Source organism: Panthera onca, chromosome A3 (genome assembly GCF_046562875.1).
Source record: "Panthera onca isolate mPanOnc1 chromosome A3, mPanOnc1 haplotype 2, whole genome shotgun sequence".
Classification (NCBI taxonomy): domain Eukaryota; kingdom Metazoa; phylum Chordata; class Mammalia; order Carnivora; family Felidae; genus Panthera; species Panthera onca.
The window spans coordinates 118852096-118871218 of NC_138341.1; the positions used below are offsets into that span (position 1 = coordinate 118852096).

Consider the following 19123-nt stretch of genomic DNA (forward strand, 5'->3'; position numbering starts at 1 on the left):
AACAGCCCATGCCCATTCATTCCCCCACCGGTGGTGCCGGGGCCAAATAACAAACAATCCCAGCTCTCTGTGGTCGGGCACTCATAGCTGCCCTGAGATCTGACGCTGGTCATTTCGTCTCTCTGGGCCCCGGTTTTCACATCTTTAAAATGGGGACAATTCTCCATACCTCCCAGTAACTGAAGAGCTGCAGGTTGGGGGGCAGGCTCCCACTGGCTGAGTGCTTCCCATGTCCTCGCACCCAGAGGAACTGTCTCCTCTCAGCCTCCCAACGCCTCACGGAGGTTGGTGTAGTCTCCCAACTTTACCGCCAGGAAACTGAGGCTCAGAAAGGAACTGTGACTTGCCCGAGGTCGCAAAGCCAGAAAGAAGCGGAAGCAGGATCCTAATTGGGGTTTTCTTACTCCAGAGCCTGTACCCCAATCTGCTAGCCAGGCTCCCTCCCGGTGGAGCAGTCATGGCAGCCCATGGTGCGAGCCCATTCAAGATGCATTCCTTCCCCAGGCACGGCCCCAGACCCTCCAGGGATGGGCCCTACCTGGGCATGTTCAGTGCAATGACACTGTCCACATTTTGGCCTCAGCAGGCAGGAAAATGACTTTGGTTTGAGTCCCGGCTCCATCACTCTCCAGCTGTGCCATTTGGAGGAGTGACATCTCCGAGCCCCGCGTCTTCCCCTCTGATGTGGGAAGGAAGGGCTTAAGGAGGGACCGGCATTTATTTAATTCTCATTTGTTACTGCTGGGAACCACAGACACTGTTCAGACCTGAACCAACCTGGGCTCAGCCTGGGATATTATCACTGGTAGTAATGGTCCCTTTGGCTTTTGAGCCCCTCCCATGTCCGGGGCATCTGTGGGGTCACCAGTACTGCCCCATTCTACACGTGACAAAAAGTGGCTTAGAGTAATGAAAGCAACTCGTCCAAGGTCAGATAGAGTTCAATTCAAGCCCAGGTCTCTCTGCTTCTTGACCCTGTGTTTTAGCTACATCTTGGGGCTATGGAAGCAGGGGAAGAGATAATGTCTGTTTGTGTAGGGTGGGGGTTCATTTTCCTTTAAAGGGAGCCCAGGGAGGGCTTCGTGGAGGAGGTGGGAATGGAACCTGCACTGCAGTTCCTTGCCGTTCAACTCTGGCAGATGCCAACACTGCATCTCAGGCCCTAAAGATGCTGCCATGGGAGGCAGCTCATGGCTCATCTTCTTCCCGTCTAGTGACAACTCGAATAGATCATGTCGCTGGGATCAATTACTCACTGGTGGCACCTCCAACAGCCACGACTGACAACCTGGATGGGCAGCTGAAGGTGAGACTTACACTGGGGAACTTATACCCTCATGCCTTTGCCACAGGCCCTCCTGGGGCTCCCCAACATCCTAATCTCGGCATCTTCTCCCTGCTCTGGTCACACTGGCTGGCCTCCCGCTATTCCTGAACCATTCTATCCCTGCTCGCTCCCTAGGGCCTTTGCACCTGCTCCCTCTCTGCCCAGAATGCTCTCACCCAGATATTCACATAAACTCTCCCTTCTTTTTAAGTCTTTACTTAAATATCCCTCCCACTAAAGCCCACTCCCACTGAAATAGCTCCTTCTTCCCCCCCATATCCTGATTTATTTTTCTCAACATCACATATTATTAACAACCCCCCAACACACACACACACACACACACACACACACACACACACACACAGAGTCACATGTCTGTCTCCCTCACTATGATGAAAGAGGAGGGACTATAGCTGCTTTGTTCCTGACTATAGGTGCACACCCAGAACCATGCTTGGTATCTATTAGCTGCTCAGTAAATATTCTGCTTGGACAGACAAATGGATGGATGGATGGATGGATGGATGGATGGATGGATGTTGGATGGATAGATGGTGGATGGATAGTGGATGGATGGATGGATAGATGGTGGATGGATAGATGGATAGTGGATGGATGGATGGATGGATGGATGGTTGGTAAGATGGATAGATGGATAGTGGATGGATGGATGGATGGATGGTGAATGGATGATGAATGGATGGATGGTGGATGGGTAGATGGATGGTGGATGGATGGATGGATGGATGGATGGATGTTGGATGGATAGATGGTGGACGGATAGTGGATGGATGGATGGTGGATGGATGGATGGATAGTGGATGGATGGATGGATGGATGGATGGTGGATGGATGGATGGTGAATGGATGATGAATGGATGGATGGTGGATGGGTAGATGGATGGTGGATGGATGGATGGATGGATGGTGGATGGATGGATGGATGGATGGTAGATGGATGGTGGATGGATGGATGGTGGATAGATGGAGTATCATTTCATGCTACTTTCCCCCCACTCACCACCCTCCAACCAGGAACATGGGCTTTGCACTTTCTCAACACACCAAGCTCGTTCCCACCTCAGAGCCTTTGTCTTACCCATCCCCTCTGCCTGAACTGCCTTCCCTCACATGCCCCCCTCTACCCACTGGCTTCTTCTACTCCAGGTGAGTCTGTGCTTGGATGTCACTCCCAAAGCAGTCTTCCCTGACCACCCCAGCTGGAGTGGGTCCCACCCTTGAATTCCCTCTGGATGTACTTCATTCAGTCCCTCCACGATTGGTGATTGGCTTGTTTGTTTACTGTTTACTTGTTGGTTCTAAAATACATTTGATATAAAAAAGAAAATTTAGAAACTACAGAGAAGCAGAGCAGAGAAATAAACAAATAGGAAGGAAAGGAGGAGGGAAGGGAGGAGAGGGAGAGAGATTACCCAAATATTACAACTCAGAGGCTAAAATTAACAACTCAGGAAACAACAGATGTTGGTGAGGATATGGAGAAATGGGAACCCTCTTGCACTGTTGGTGGGAATGCAAACTGGTGCAGCCACTCTGGAAAACAGTGTGGAGGTTCCTCAAAAAATTATAAATAGACCTACCCTACAACCCAGCAATAGCACTCCTAGGAATTCTTCCAAAGGACACAGGGGTGCTGATCCGAAGGGGCACATGTACCCCAATATTTATAGCAGTGCTCTTAACAATAACCAAATTATGGAAAGAGCCCAAATGTCCACCAACTGATGAATGGATAAAGAAGATGTGGTTTATATATACAATGGAATACTACTTGGCAATGAGAAAGAATGAAATCATGCCATTTGCAACCACATGGATGGAACTGGAGGGTATTATGCTGAGTGAAATAAGTCAGTCAGAGAAAGACAGATACCATATGTTTTCTCTCATATGTGGAACTTGAGAAACTTACCAGAAGACCATGGGGGAGGAGAAGGGGAAAAAAGAGTTACAGAGAGGGAGGGAGGCAAACCATAAATAAGAGACTCTTAAATACAGACAATAAACTGAGGGTTGATGGGGGAGGCAGGGAGAGAGGGGAAAACGGGTGATGGGCATTGAGGAGAAGGGTACTTGTTGGGATGAGCACTGGGTGTTGTATGTAAGTGATGAATCATGGGAGTCTGCCCCCCAAACCAAGAGCACACTGTATACCCTAACCAGAACTGCCGTGAACATCCTTGTATCTGGGTCTCTGCCCATCCTTGGCTATCTCCTAGAAGTGGCATTGCTGGACCAAATAGTATACTTTAAAAAAAAAAAAAAAATCTAAGTGGTACAATGGAATAAAGGATGAGAATAACCTGTTTATTGACCCCCCCAGTCTCCTGCCCAGAGGTCATGGCTGTGAGGCTCAGGGTGTGTTATATGTGAATCTCCAGGCTCCCTGGTTCTAAACATTCACATAAATGCAAGCCCATCCGGTTTTGCTGGTAATCTGTTTGCATGAATGGATACATAGCATCTTTTCACTTGCTTTTCTCGTTTAAAAATCTGCATTAGAGTTGGCACATGGGTCCACTTATTTATTTATTTTGAGAGAGAGAGAAAGTGAGCACATGCATGTGAGCAGGGGAGGGGCAGAGAGAGAGAGAGAGAGAGAGAGAGAATCCCAAGCAGGCTCAACGCTGTCAGTGCAAAGCCTGATGTGGGGCTCAAACTCACAAACCATGAGATCATGACCTGAGCCGAAACCAAGAGTCAGATGCTTAACCGACTGAGCTACCCAGGCGCCCCTCACTTATTTATTATTTTAAAGAGTTGCATGGTATTCTGTAAGATAGGTGAAAGGGTGGTTAATTTTTTATGACGAAACGATTCAAAGGTACAGAGAAGATTACACACTGACGTACCTACCACCGAGCTTTAAAAAATGTTACCATTAAGGGGCGCCTGGGTGCCTCAGTCGGTGGAGCGTCCGACTTCGGCTCAGGTCATGATCTCACAGTTCATGAGTTCAGGCCCCACGTCGGCCTCTGTGCTGACAGCTCGGAGCCTGGAGCCTGCTTCGGATTCCGTGTCTCCCTCTCCCTCTCTGCACGTCCTCTGTTCACACTCTGTCTCTCCCAAAAATGAATACACATTAAAAAAGAGAGAGAGAGAAAGAAAAATGGGAAAAAAATGTTACCATTTTGCTGTATTTGCCTCTGATTTTTTTCTTTGAAACATTCGAAAAATAAACACCGAGGCTTCCTTGGGCACCTGTACCCCGCAGGGAACCCACACGGATAAGACGCCCGTGTGTATCCTTCTTACCTGTGGTGTTTACACTTTTACTGCTTATCTATGTGTCGATAATTCTTAAATAGTACGTTTTATATGCCTTTAAATTTTACATAAATGGTATTCTACCATATGTATCTACAACTTACTCTTTTATAACTCAGCATTGGGTTTTTTTAGCTAAATAAATGATCTGCTTTGGCAACGTGTGGCCAAGTCGCTCTTCAGAAACTTATAAACATATATTCCCCCACAGCATCTGAACACTCTCCCCCAAAACTGGATGGTGTGAGCTTGAAATATGCTTACACTTAAAACAGTTTACCTCTCCCTTTAACATTTTGCTAATTTGACAGATGAAAGCAAACAAACAGAACCTCGCTGTTCTTCTGGTAGAATTTCCGTACTTGTTGGCAAGGTTGAAGCTGGGCCGACGGAGTGGCCGGGAGGTTGGGAGTGTCGCACGAGCGGCCTCAGGCAAGCCTATTCAGCTCCCGGGGCCTCAGTATGCTTTCCTGCAAAATGGGCATAATCACATCCCCCTCGCAGGACTGGCAGGAAGAGGCCCTAGAAACTAGCACCGAGGAGGCGTAGGACATTCTTGTTAGTTTCTGCCATGGCTTCCTCCTCTGTGAGTGCGTGATTGGTACCCCCAGCCCATTTTCTCCTGGAATGAAGACGTTGAATTATAATTCCTGAAGGAAGCCCAGGCTCACCCTGTCGCCTCCGCCCCCAGGGGGAGTTTTTCAGGTGGGCCCACCCCAGTCCCCCTCCCTTTGCCCCTCCACCACTGGCCTTTCCCAGCGACCACGACCGCATGGTGTACCTGGGCATCTCCAACTACTTCTTCAACACAGCGGGATTCGTGTACCAACAGGCCGGGGTCCTGAACCTGACCGTCACGGACAACATGGTAAGGCCAGGCTGGGGGTGGATGCGGGAAGAGCACGGGGCTCGGAGCACAGCAGGCCGTCTGGACTTGAACTTGTGTTTACATGGGGGAGATCACAGTCCAGCCTCTAGGGGCAGCCAGACCTGAGTTGGAATGTCAGCCTCCTCTTTTCTAGCTGGGTGACCTTAGAGCAGTAGGTCAACCTCTCAAAGCACTCAGCACGGGCTTAGCACGTAGGAAGTCCTGGACGAGGATAAAAGTTACAGCCAACACCGCCCTTGCCCTCGCCCTTGTGCCCTGATCCAGTCTTAGCCTCAAACCACCACTATCATCAACCTCAGTGTCTCTATCGATATATTCAAAGCTGAGTCCTGCTCTGGGCCTCAGTTCACTCATCTGTAAAATGAGGAAATAACCATCCTGTCCAGAGTCCAGGTGCAACCAGGTCACCAACCATGTGTCCCCTGGAAAGATAAACAAAGACCTCCCGAATGAGAACTCTTCCGGGTGAGAGAGTCAGCCACCAACACCTGCATTTAGCAGAGACTCAAACACACTCAGAGGAGGGGGAACGTGATGGCTTTATACCTTTACAAGTGTGCTCCTAAGAGAGTTTTGGCACGGGGAAGCTGGAGGTGAGCTAAGAGAAGCTGGGCATCCTATGTGATTGGTTTGGAGAGCCTATCCGAGTTTTTCAGGGAAAAAAAAAGGGGGGGAAGCTGGCAGTCCTGGCTGTTCCAGGCTGATTGCTGCAGAAGTTGGGGGTCCCCATTCTATTGTCACGTGTAGACTGGCCGTTGTGCATTTGTGGATTCAGTCTTTCACCCCTCCTACGGACCCCCCCCCAATCTATAACATAATCCCCCAAGATCTTTTTCTCTTCTTTTCTTGCTACAGATACCAAAGGAATCCAAAGTCCGACTGACAACCGAAGTTTTTGGAATCCTCATACCCCAGGTAAGAAAGAGTCTGTTCCCCTTTTGTCCACTCACGAGGCATCCTGGGGGTGCCGGGGAGTACTAAGCTCTGCCGAATGGCTTGATGAGAGCCCCCCTCTCCAGATCTAGCGGCAACCCAGCCTGGGAGTGGAAGTAGCCTTGTGTAGTCCGTCCTCAATGCAGAGAAAGGCTCCGAGCACCCAGGTGACCAGGCATGAGGGTAGACACTGGGGGCTTTTCCATGCAACAAATATTTATTGGGGGCTCACCATGTGCCCAGGGCCCTGTTCTTGGCGTCTAGCAAAGCAGACCATCTCCCTGCCCTCCTGGAGCTCCAGTCCAGTGAAGAGAGAAAATTCTTATTCAGGTACCCAAAACAAATAAGAAAATGCACGCCAAGATAAATGAAGCCAACAGATTGATGAGGTCACTTTAGACAAGGACCTCTGTCTCAGTCTGCTCAGGCTGCTATAACAAGGTGCCACGGACTGGTGGCTGACACAACAGAAATAAATTTCTCATGGTTCTGGAGGCCAAGAAGTCTAAGATCAAGGTACCCACACATTTGGGTTTGGGGGAGAGCCTCTTTTGGGCTAATAGATGGCTGCCTTCTTGGGGCGCCTGGGTGGCTCAGTTGGTTGAGCGTCCGACTTCAGCTCAGGTCATGATCTCACAGTTCGTGAGTTAGAGCCCCGCGTCGGGCTCGGTGCCGACAGCTCAGAGCCTGGAGCCTGCTTCAGGTTCTGTGTCTCCCTCTCTCTCTGCCCCTCCCCTGCTTGCACTCTGTCTCTCTCTAAAATAAATAAACATTAAAAAAATTTTTTTAATAGATGGCTGCCTCCTTGCTGTGTCCTCACATGGCCTTTCCTCTGAGCAAGCAAGCTCTGGTGTCTCTTCTTACGAGGACACTAATCCTGTTGGATTAGGGCCCCACCCTTATGACCTTGTTGAATCTTAATTTCTTCCTTAGGGCTTCATCTCCAGCTACAGCCATACAGGGGGTTAGGGCTTCAATGCATGAGTTTCGGGGGACACAAACATTCCATCCATAACAGCCTCTCCAGTGGTGGCCCTTCCAGAAATTTCTATACAGGAGGTACTGGTGTGGGGAAGTGTGACTGGTAGGGGGACCAGGGGACTCTCCTTGAAGCTTTATGGCCTAACCATGAATTGCCTGGGGGAGGGTTGGAAGCTAGGAGAGACAGGGGCAATGTCACAAAGCCCTCCTCAGTTCCCCCAGGAAGCCACCACTGCTCTGTGACATTTGAGCTGACTCCTGAAGGAAGGGAAAGAGCCAAACTGGGAAAGAACGGGGGGGGGGGGGGGGGGGGAGGAGGGAGGGGAATGAGCATTCAGCAGGGGAACTTGGACAGGAACAGAGTGGGTCATATATTTGAGGAACAGAAAGGAGTCCCGTATGGCTGGAGCTGGAAAGCAGGGAGTGGGGCCCGTGGGGTGAGGTCGTGGACACCGAGTGCAGAGAGTGCAATCTTTCCAACAGCAATGGGAAGGGGTACCTGAGGGGCTCAGTCGGCTGTGCATCCAACCCTTGCTTTCGGCTCAGGTCATGATCTCATGAGTCGTGGGATCGAGACCCGTGACGGGCCGTGCACGGAGCGTGGAGCCTGTTTGGGATTCTCTCTCCCTCTCTTTCTGCCTCTCTCTCTCTCTCTCTGTCTCTCAAAAATAAATAAATAAATGAACAAATAAATAAACAAACTTTTTTTATTAAAAACAATGAGAATACATTGGAGGCGTTTATGCAGGGCCAACACAAGATAGGATTTAGAAACAGTTTAATAAAATCGTCATTTTGTTTGTTGTCCCCACTGGGGACTGCAGGTGGCCAAGATGTTCCCCAACATGAAGGTGCAGCTCGTCTTCTGGGCCTCCTCCCCGCCGCACCTCACCATGCACCCCGAAGGCCTTGTCCTCACCCCTACCCTGGATGCCGAGGCCTTTGCTGTCCTCCCGAACTCCTCCTTGGCCCCCCTGTTCATGCTTCGCCTGGTAAGTGGTTCGCAGGTGTGGGCAGACGAGGGCAGCGCCCTGGGAGTTGGGGGACCAGGGTGAACCTGCCCAGGTTCAGACGCTCCAGGGTCTGAGACCAGAGCCACGGTACTGTTTCTGGCTTCTGCGGGCATTCATACATTCAACTCTTCATTCTGTCGCTGCCTTGAAATACGTGTACCGTTTCAGGTTCATTCGCTCGTATCTTTGGTCATTCAGTTAAGCGTTTGTGTATTTGCTCATTCATTCAAGTATTCATTAGATTGCTGACTTGAAATGCGCTAGATCTGTTCTGGTGCATACATGCATTAATCTGTGCCGTTATTCATTTATTCATTTACTTATACCTTTGTTCAATTAAACATTCATGTGTATATTTGTTCATCCATTCATCTTTTATTTGCTGACGCACATCTCTGTCGATTCCTTCATCTGCGTGTGTAAGCCCTTGCTCGTTCAAGTTTGGGTTCTATTGCTGGTGTGCGGGTTCATCCTCTCTCTGTCTCCCCGTGAACATTCGGTGGCACCCGCTGTGACCATGGAGGCGAAGGCCAGACCTTCTCCCCACCGGGGGGTGCTCGCAGGCCTCAGGCAGGTCTGCCGGCTCTCAAGTCGAGACCCATTTCCCCATTTTGCCAATCAAATGGGCTCCCAGGGGGGTCGTCCCGGGTCTTACAGACAGTGGGCAGGAAAGCTGAGGCGGGGAGCTCGGTTTTCTGGCTCCGTCCATATTTGTTGAATGAATGAATGAATGAATGGATGGATGAATGAATATCTTGACATTAGGGCTGGCTTGGACTCCAGCCCCGAGGTCTGTCTCACCTAGCCTGTGAGAACGGCCTGGGAACTCTGGAATGGAATCCAAGAGCAGCGGGAGAAAGTGGTAAGTGGTTGACAACCCAGGACTCACCGACAGGCACGGAGCAAAAGGAAGAGCCCCTCCCCCTCGGGTTCTGCGTGGGCTCGGGGACCTCACTCTTCGGCTTGCTGCTTTGCAGAGCATGAACATTTCTGTGACGGTCGGAGCCACGCCTGACAGGCTTGTGGGACAGCTCAGGTTGAACAGGTAAGTGGGCCTGTGGGGACGACAGGAGTGGCTGCCCATCCGTTCTCGGGGCCCGTGGGCCAGCAGTGGCCCCACAACACCACGAGCACAGTGTCGTTGCTTTCTTGTTCATCGGTGGCAATTAAGCCTCAAATGGTGCACAGCGGGCCCCATAGCCCTGTTTTACAGACAGTGAAACTGGTGTGCAGAGGAGAAGGGCCCCGCCCAAGGTCATACATGTAGGTGACCGGTCATCTTGGTTTGCCCGCAGCCCCCCGCCGTTAGCACTGAAAGTCCTGCACCCTGGACGGCCCCTCCGTCCTGGGCAGACTCGTGGCTGGGTGATGCCAGCTGGTGCCTCCAACCCGCGCTGAGCCACGCCAGCGCCCAGCCACCCGCATCCCTGATCTGCCTTAGCGCTCGGAAAACCCACAGCGATTTCTTCCTACCCCATCCTTGGGACTTTGTCAGCCGCCTCGTGTTGGAAAAACCCCAACAGAGGCCACTGTGGCTCAGCGCGGGCTCTGGTGTTGAGGACGCCCGCCCTCAAAGCGCAGCTCACCTTGCAAACACTGAACTCACCAAGGTCCTGTCGCCCTGGCTGCAGAAGAGGCCATTGATTTAGAAGAAACAAATAAGTAAGCCCAATAATTGTTCCTGGCCAGCAGCACTGTAGGTGAGAATGAAATCAGGTATTCAAACGCGTCAAGGTATTGAGAACACAAGAAATCTAAGTGCTCAGTAAGCAAGACAGACAGGCACACGCGGAAAAGAGAAAGACAGCAATAGGCGAGAGACAGAGAAAGTCAGAAACGGAGACACATGGAGAAACTCTCAGAGAGAGATACACACAAAGGGGGGGTGGGAGAGACAGAGAGGGACAGACAGACAGATGATGGAGAGGCATGATAAGAAAGAGACCGAGAGAGAGAGAGACAGAAGGGGGGAGAGAGAGAGAAGGACACACACACACACAGCAGAGAGGGAGATCCTCAGAGAGCAGATGTGATGGCCCCAACCGCTAGACCTGCTGTCTGCCTCTTAATCACGCTCGCGCTGCTCGGATTGAGTCTTGACCTACATTCCTGCCCATTTCCGCCCTCTCTCCAGCACAGAGCTGTCCTTCTTAACCTTGAGACTGGCTCCTGAGGTTTACACGCGGCTTATTTCTCCGGGCGTCATTCTGACAGGTGTTACTGCCTCAGATACATGTGGATTTAATTTTCCTTGAACGCCCATGGGCCTCCCAAGTAGGGGAGCCAGAGAGGATACAGCTGGGTGAGGGCTGAACAGACTCTCAAACACGCGGGGCTGGGGTGCGAGAGTCCACAGGGCAGGAGTCCCGGGGCTCCCACCTCTCGCCGAACAAGGGTGAGTTTGCAAGCTCCCCTTCTAGGGTATTCGAGACAAGAGCTCAGGCATCAGAGAGATTGGATTGAGATTCCACTTTGCTGATTGTTAGTTGTGAGACCTTGTAAGTTGCCTAGCGGCTCCGTCAGTTTCCTTATCTGTGACCTGCGAGTGTGATGGCCCTTGCCTCCTGGGGGCTCTATGATTTCCCATGGAGGGTAGCACACAACATAGTGAGGGATGGAGGTTCAACAAGGAGCCACGTGGTCCCCCCCCCCTCTTTGATCACTGTTAAAATGTCATAAAGACTGTAAAGAGGGGACAGTTTATTGGTAATTGAGAAGTCTAAGGATTTCAGGCAAGGGTGGATCCCAGTGCTCAAATGATATCCTGAGGATTCTGACTCTCTCCATTTCTCGGTTCTGCTCTCCCCTACGCGCGCTCCATTTTACAGCAGGCTGTCACCAAGGGGCCACAAAAATGGCCACCGGGAGCTCTCCTTTCCCGGAAGAAAGAAAACACCTCCTCCCCAATATTTCCAGAAGTCCTAGGGCCAACTCTCGTTGCACCAGCATGGGTCACAGGTCCCTCCTTCCAACAATCACAATGGCAGGGAAGGTGGACTCTGCCCTTTCGCCAGACTACCCCAGAGCTCAGGGCTAACAACGTAGGATACCCTAAGTACCCTAAAGAAACAATCAGGGGGCTGTGACCAGAGGAAGGGGAATGAATACTGGGTGGGACAACCAGACGGCATCCACCAGAGAGGGCCCCTTCTCCCCAGCAACAGGGCTCTAACACAGCTCAGCCAAGTGCTGGTCTCAGTTTCTTCCTCCCCTTCTCACAGGCTGCTCCTAGAACTGAAGCACTCAGACATCGGCCCCTTCTCGGTGAGTCTGAGGCCCTTGGTGGCTCCTTCCGTCCCCCTGATTTGGAGAGAACTGTCCTCAGGGCCCCTAAGGCTCATGAACTGTCCTCAGAGCCACCAGGGCTCATGGCATCCGGTGTGGAGGCCACCTGGCCGTTTGCATGTAATTTGCATGTGACGTCACGGTGGGTGGAGCTTTGTGGGCCCACAGACCTAAGCTCCAATCACTGCTCCACACTTCCCCTCTCTGAACTTCCAACCTTCCCCCAAACCCAGGATAATCCTTCCTAATTGCACGAAGGGCAAAATGAGGGTGCGGTAGCAAGTCGCGGGGAGAGCTGAAGGCTCAGAGAGGGAAAGCCTCTCTGAGGAGGTAATATCTGGGCTGAAAGAGCCAGCAAGGTAAAGAACTACTGCAGGCAGAGGGAACAGCGGGAGCCAAGGCCCTGTGGTGAGAACAAGTTCCACATGTTTGGGGAATGGAGGGAAGCCTGCATGGCTGGAGCGGATCAAGTTGGGTGTGGGGGTGTAGGAGGAGATGCGGCTTGAGAGGCAGGTGGGGCTGGCTCATCCTGGGCCTTCTGGCCTGGAGTAGATTGTGTTCAAAGGGCAGTGAGAAGCCGGTGAACTGTTCCACGCAGGGGGCGGCCTGCTCTGGTTTGTAGCTTTTTAAAGATGCCCCTGGCTGGGGTGGGGGGGAATGGATTTGGGAGGACAAGAGCCAGCCCAGGTGGATCAGCAGGGAGATGGAGTGCATTTGTGGGTGAAGAAGGAGAAAAATGGTGGATTGGAGCCACACTTTGGAAGTGGTATTCGAGGCCGCGTGGTGAGAACTTTGATGTGGGCGGAGGGGGTGGTGAAGAATGATTCCTAGTTTTTCGGCCTGAGCAGCTGGGTGAAGGGTGGAGTCGTGTAGAGGTGGAGAGGGGCAGGTGGGAGGGGAGACAGTAGGTATCTCGCCAGCCTGCTAGATGATTCCACTGCCTGCAGTCACTGACCATCATTAAGCAGACTCACCCCTGCCCACCCCCCTCACTCCCTCTAGGGCACTGGAGTTGCCCAAGTAAATAGCAGCTTAGCACTCTTCACCAGCCACCTTGAATGAGCGTCGCCCTTGTGACTTCCATTAGAAGCCACGGCATGCTGATTCTGTCCTACACACGGCCCAATCTCCCAGGGGGCGTCCTGTTGAACCCCTGAAGAGCATTTTCTTGGATCCCTGAAATGCCCCCCAAGAGCCCCACCAAGTGGGTCGGGTCTGGCCCCGACGTCAGACCATCCCAACATCCCTCCACATTGGATGGAAATCCAGCCAGCCATTCCCACCCAAAAGGACTACAACGAACAGAAGGACCCAAAGTGTCCTCATTGTATTTTCACAGACTTACTGGTGCCAGGGTTTTGTGGGCCTGCTTCTTCCCAGTATTTCCAGAATATTGGGAATATTCCAGATATATGGTGGCTTGACTCCGTCGGTAACCAACGTCTGCTTCTGCATAAGATCAAAATTTAAAGTTCTCAGATTCATGGGAAGAAGGGCACCACATTTTATGAGCCCCGGGATTTACAGCCTGGAGAAGGAAAGTCAGTTGCTCCCAGAACAAAAATGTACATATTTACAAGCTGTAAATGTCACCGGGCAATCATCTTGAGGTGCCACGTTACCTTTGAATAGTGTTTTACTATCGCAAAAGCAAAACATGTACGTTATAGAATAATCAGAACCTACAGGTGTGCAAACCAAAGAGAATAAAAGCCATTCCCACTTAATCATTGGGAGTATATCCTACCTGACCTTTTGCTGTGCATAGCCAACAACACAACAGAATTGTGTGGTTTCCATAGCCTGCTTTTCCTCACTCAAAAATATAACATGAATATCTCTGTGTGGACAATTAAATTTCTACGGTACTATTTTTAACAGTTGCATAGTATTTCCTAGAATTAAAGCGCCCCCGGGCCCCCTAGGAAATTCCCCCATTTGTTAGACATTTCGAGCCCGATGCGGGGCTCGAACTCACGGACTGTGAGATCATGACCTGAGCCGACGTCAGATGCTCAACCGGCGGAGCCACCCGGGCGGGCACACACATTTTTAAGGGTTTTGCTGAACATTGCCAAACAGAGCCTCAGAAGGGTTGAACCAGTTTGCCCCGTCGCCGGCAGTGTCTGAGGTGATGCATTTTCTTACACAACGGTTTTCATGGTTAAATACTCTCTGATGACCTTCCTTTCCTCGGCCTGGTACCTTCCATCTAGAACACGATTCACATCTGGAACCTTTGAGTGCAAAAGAGATCACTTGGGTGACCTGATTGGGCTGCGGAATCTGCCTGGCATCACCTGGGTGCCAGCTCGGAGGTTGTCCTGTCGGGGAGGGAGGCTGATGCCCGGGCGCCCTGACATGGCTTCCGTCCTTTTCTGATTTGCAGGTTGAAGTGCTGCAGGCTGTCATGAACTATGTTGTACCCATTGCTGTGATTCCCAAGGTCAACGGTAAGGCGCTTTGGAGAAACGGTTGACTTTCAGTCCTAGGGGAGGCGGAGGGAGTTAAGTCCTACAGCCGCCTAACACCTGGCCCCAGTTATGGAGGCTGGAGGGTGGTCACTCCAATGAACCTCACGTGGCATCTGACCCAGAAAAGGGGATGGAAAAAAAGGGGACCCCACGGGCTGAGCTCCTATCATGTGCTCATCCACCATTTCACCCAGTCTTTAAGACCGCCCCATGACATGCGGGTTAGTAATCTCTCCAATTTTTGTGGGAAGAAATGGGAGATCCGAGAAGTCACAGGGGGCTGGTTGCAGGTCCCGGGGGAGGGTGAGAGATGAAGCTGGGATCTGATCCCACCTCTGAAGCCAGAGCCCTCAGCCCCCGCCCACCTCTGGGAGAAGGGCTAACCTCGGCTAACGGCTTCCGCTCATCGCCCTGATAAAAGCCTAACCTTTGCAGAGCCAGGGACAAGAGAGCACATACCTCTCTTAGAGGACCACATACCACGGGACTAGAATAGTTAGAAATTGTCAATTGAGACAAAAGTTATGATATAGGCTACGACATCTCCCACCTTGGCAAATGTAGCTTCCTAATGATCTGGGAGGCCAGGTTTGAGTTTAGAAGTCTCCAGAGGCTCACATCAGAATATGGTGGTATGGGGGGGGAGGGGTCCCGGGCTACCACCCGTCTCTAGTTTCATCCTAAACATCGAGGGGCTTCGTGTGCACACGGGTAGATACCCCCAGTCGCATGCCACGGGCTGTCTACCCCTCCCCCCCCCCACCCCCAGCAAGCAGCCGCCCCTGACCTTGTACACCAGCATTGCCATCAGCCTCGGGAGGGGGGTCTTGGGGAAGAGGTCTGCACGCATCCTGAATGTGGGCTGGGGGCTGACGGGGCGAGAGGCAAGGCTCCGGGTCCCTGCGCATGGTGAAGAGCGTCTCTGGGGCAGCCTACTTGTCCAGCCTGCAAGTAGTGCCAGTCCCTACCCAGAGCCAGGGACGCTGGTTCAGGGAGGCCGCCCCCTGCTGACCTCCTCCTCCACGGCAGAGCGGCTGCAAGAAGGCTTCCCTCTCCCGATGCCCAAAAACGTCCAGCTCTTCAATCTGGTGCTTCAGTCTCACCAGGTAGGTCCGAGGGGCTCTTTCCGCCAAATGTCCCCCAACACCAGCAACCTGTTGCCACAAAGCTTCCCGCAGGCCAGCCCTGCAGCAAGCACCCTCTGCCCTTACAATACCCCGTGAGGTGGGGGACTGTTCACCCGCAGGGAAGAGGAAGGCTCAGAAAAGCCACGTGGCTATTCAATGGAGTCCAAATTCAAAGCCAGGTCCCCCCTCCCCGCCCCCGCTTTGAACCACTGGCTTGGAAGCGTTCCCACACTGTGTTCGGTAAAAATGGAGCTCACTTGGGGGCCACAGGGCCTCTTTTATAAGTGGATGTATTTAAATATTTGGCAAGTGGGTATCGCATGACTCCCTCGGCGGCCTGGCAACATTCTAGGCCTGGGGGAGAGGAGGGGGGGGGTGGTGGTAAAAAGTGAGGTACCAAGAGGGGACTTAGTCCCAGAATGGAGACCTCCTTTTGTCTGTCCCCCAGCCAGACCCACAACAACATCTGAGACTACGTAGGGATGCTTTCTTCTCCTCAAAGGCTCCCTCTCCCGATTTCCCAGCTGCCTCTCACGGGGTCAGTGCCGGCTTCTTTCCTGGCTCCTTCTTCCCTTTCCTTCCCCTTCCTTCCTCCCTCCCCCTCCCTCCCCTTCTTCCCTTCACCTTCCCTCCCCCTCCCTCTTCCCCTCCTCCGCCCCCTGCCCTCACCCTACCAGCAGGAGTTCTCCAGAGTTCCTGCCCAGGCCTCTGCCCTCCCCCACTCTTGGCTTTCCCTGCCCACTTGCCTCAAGCCAGCAGCCGCCTTTGTGCCACCCAGTGACCCAGCTGCACTCGTAGATTCTTCCATGCTCCCAACTTGTGCATTCGCTGGTGTCCCTGGAGTCTCGGCCCTGAGGCCCCTTAACCCAGCATGTCTACTGGGTAATGACACTGGCACCCCACTATAGCGTTCCTTAACTTGCTCAGTGGCTTTCCTGTTAACCTCGTGGCCTTCGTGGGGCCTGGCCACATCGCCCAGATTCCCCGCCCTCCCTCACCCCCAGTCCCCAGTTCTTCAGGCAGGCTGCCAATGGGGCTGAGACTACAGAACAGTAGCCAAGAAAGCAGAGGCCGCACATCCCCCCATGTTCCCCACGTTTTACCAAGTTCATCCTTAAAAAAAAAAAAATGACTCCATGGTACCATGTAATTTCTTCATTTCTGAAAATGCTGAGCGAAGGGCAGGAAGGAGCAAAGAAAAGTAGTTTTGCAGCCTTGATGGGAAGGAGGCTCCCTTGAGCTGCCATGAGGCAGGGATGACAAATGAAGGCCTGTGCCGCAGCCAGCGGTCCCCCACCCGTGTCTGGGAGGGGACAGCTGCCAGGGCGGCTGCTGATAGGATCACGGCGCTGACATGCAGACCCCGGCGGCGACACCCCGAGTGCCCGCCCCCCCTCACTCCTGCCTTTCTGTCAGCAGACAGGCCCTGCTCTGCTCTCCTTCCCGTCGGGCAGGTGCTCCCAAGGTTTCCTTCAGAAACCCCAGCAGCCCCGCGCTCACAAACCAGGGCGCACGTCCCGCTGATGGCAGCGTTCTCCTCTCTCCCTAGAATTTCCTGCTGTTCGGTGCAGATGTTCGCTACGGCTGAAGTGGCCGTGGGCGCCAGGAGGGGAGAGGTTGTCCGCACCTGCTCCTGACGTGCCCGTGGGGCAGAGGCTGCCTTTCTCCAGCCCTTGCACCAGAGGCCCTTGCAAATTTCTCGGAACTCAGATTCGGAAATGACCTCCATACAGGAACTGTGTTCCTTGAGAAAGCGTGGGATGTGTATTTCAGGGATTATGAGCATCCTGCGAGGCCTGAGTCCCCCCTCCCCGCCCCCCAAAAAGCACTGCTTTCTCTGTGGAATTCTGTGTGATGGTGTCGTTTCTTGTTTTATGTCCATTCTTTTGTTCACCGTCTGTACCCAGCATGCTCTGCGGTGCTGACAGCACAGCCCCCACACGCCCTTCTCAGTAGAAAGTCTTCTCCCTTTTTGGGGACACCCCTCATGCCACACTTCCCAAGAGTACTTAGAGTTTACTCAGTCCAAAGGGAGCGCATCTTGCCTCCTAAGTAAGGTCAGGCGGAGTGGATCCACCTGCTGGGCTGTTGTTTCCGCTACTGCCACACGGTGCCGCTGTTGAACAGCTATCCTGTGCAGCCTGTCGTCTTGACTACAACCTCCGGAGCCTGTTGCTCCTGTCACCACCACACGGTGTCGCTGTTGAATGGCTGTTCTGCACAGCCTGTTTCCTTTCCCCACCCTTTGGCTCTGATATGGCTCCCTTTTCCCAAGCTCTCCTGCTCAGCCGTTGACCCCAAAGCAGAACACTGGGCCAGGGCACAGATGCCATTAGAAGTGTTGGTCACATCCTTAGCTGCAATAGCTCTCCCCCATGACGTTCAGGGCTGGCACTAGACCCCTAGCCCAGACTACCCTCGGGCCCTTGGTGAGTTTCCTTGGGGGCTCTGGGCCATTTCCCCTCATGGCATACCAGCGGTGGCCATCTCGGGTCATTAGCCGGGTCCTGCTAGCATTGACCGAGCAGTCCTGGAGGGCTCTTGCACTGTTGACATTTGGTCTGAGACCAGAAAGATGAGTTCGAAGCAGGCGGTGGGGTATGGGATGACATAAGCAGATTTAGTTTTAAAAATGTTTGCTTGTGACTCCTGAAAGCATTTGGAGGGGCAAGAGTGGAAGGAGGTGGGCACAAATTAGGAGTCAGACTTCATCCAGACTGTTTCGTAAAAATGGAGAGGAGCGTTTGTAGTGAGGAGAAGCGGACAAAAGACTTTAAACATTTTTTGTTTTTAAAGAAAAATGCATATGCTCTGCTAACATCATTGATTCGCTGTTAAATGGAGGTGGGGATTCTGGGGCCGCACAGGGACAGGGAGGGACATTGATCAAGCACAGCACACCAATGATTTCATTTAATCCTCAAGGCACTTTCCATCCGCCAAGGTGGGAATCACTCGATCCTTTTAGACTGAGTCACCCTCCCTGAATCACACAGCTGGCAAGTGGCAGAGCTGGGATTCCCCACCATCTGCCCTCAGAGCCCACACTCGGTCAAAATCTTGTCTGTTGGGGGCTTGGCGTATTTAAAGCAGGACTGCTGCGTTCAGTTGCATACGTTGCGCACTATAAAAAGGCACCAGGCTGAGAGAACAAAATCCTTCCTCTAATTTGTCCACCAAGAGGGTCCATATTTTTTTCTCTTTGCCATGGAGGCAGACTACGACCAGAAAAGCAGCCGGTGAGGCTAGAAGAAAGACCATGAGTGGGAGTAGCAGCAGGACGAAACTGGTGGCCTTCAGACTACTAGGGACTCTGGCTTGCCTTCCAAGAAAGTAAGGGGGGGGGGGGTCATTGGAGAGTTTGATCAGGAAAGCAACAGAATCCAATTCACATTTCTAGAAGAGCCACCTGGCTTTGGTGGGGGGACAGTGCTGTTGAAGATGGGGACCCCTGCGCCCCCCCACCCTCACATCCTCTCCCACCACCTCTCTGAGGATAGTTGCCCCCCCCCCCCCACACACACACACACACACACACACTGACCCTCTACTTTCTGACGTTCAGGCAGCCCCTGCCCCACTCTCTACAGAAAAAAAAAAAAATGCCATTATTTCTTGGACCTAAATATCGGTGAATGGAACACACCGAGCCCCACGGACGGCTCTCGAATGGGGGAAACAGGCAGTTGTCTGAGGCGTGATTTGAAGGGTATTGACCACCACGCTCCAAATGATCCGCCGCGCTGCCCCCAAAACCACTGTTTGATCAACGTCTCCCTGCAGGCTAAGCATTGCCCGCTCCA

The 19123-nt window shown here is 52.4% G+C and overlaps 1 protein-coding gene across 1 annotated transcript in view; it reads left to right on the top strand.

Moving 5' to 3' along the window:
* Positions 1–18796, top strand: part of BPI (bactericidal permeability increasing protein) — a 28385-nt gene extending 9589 nt beyond the window's left edge. Inside the window, exons 7-15 of the mRNA XM_060617432.3 lie at positions 1215–1306; positions 5310–5486; positions 6363–6422; positions 8246–8413; positions 9412–9479; positions 11656–11698; positions 14109–14172; positions 15223–15299; positions 16870–18796. Coding sequence (XP_060473415.3) covers positions 1215–1306; positions 5310–5486; positions 6363–6422; positions 8246–8413; positions 9412–9479; positions 11656–11698; positions 14109–14172; positions 15223–15299; positions 16870–16908 — 788 coding nt within the window. The 3' untranslated portion in view covers positions 16909–18796. The remainder of the gene's footprint in view (positions 1–1214; positions 1307–5309; positions 5487–6362; positions 6423–8245; positions 8414–9411; positions 9480–11655; positions 11699–14108; positions 14173–15222; positions 15300–16869) is intronic.
* Positions 18797–19123: the final 327 nt, after the last annotated feature.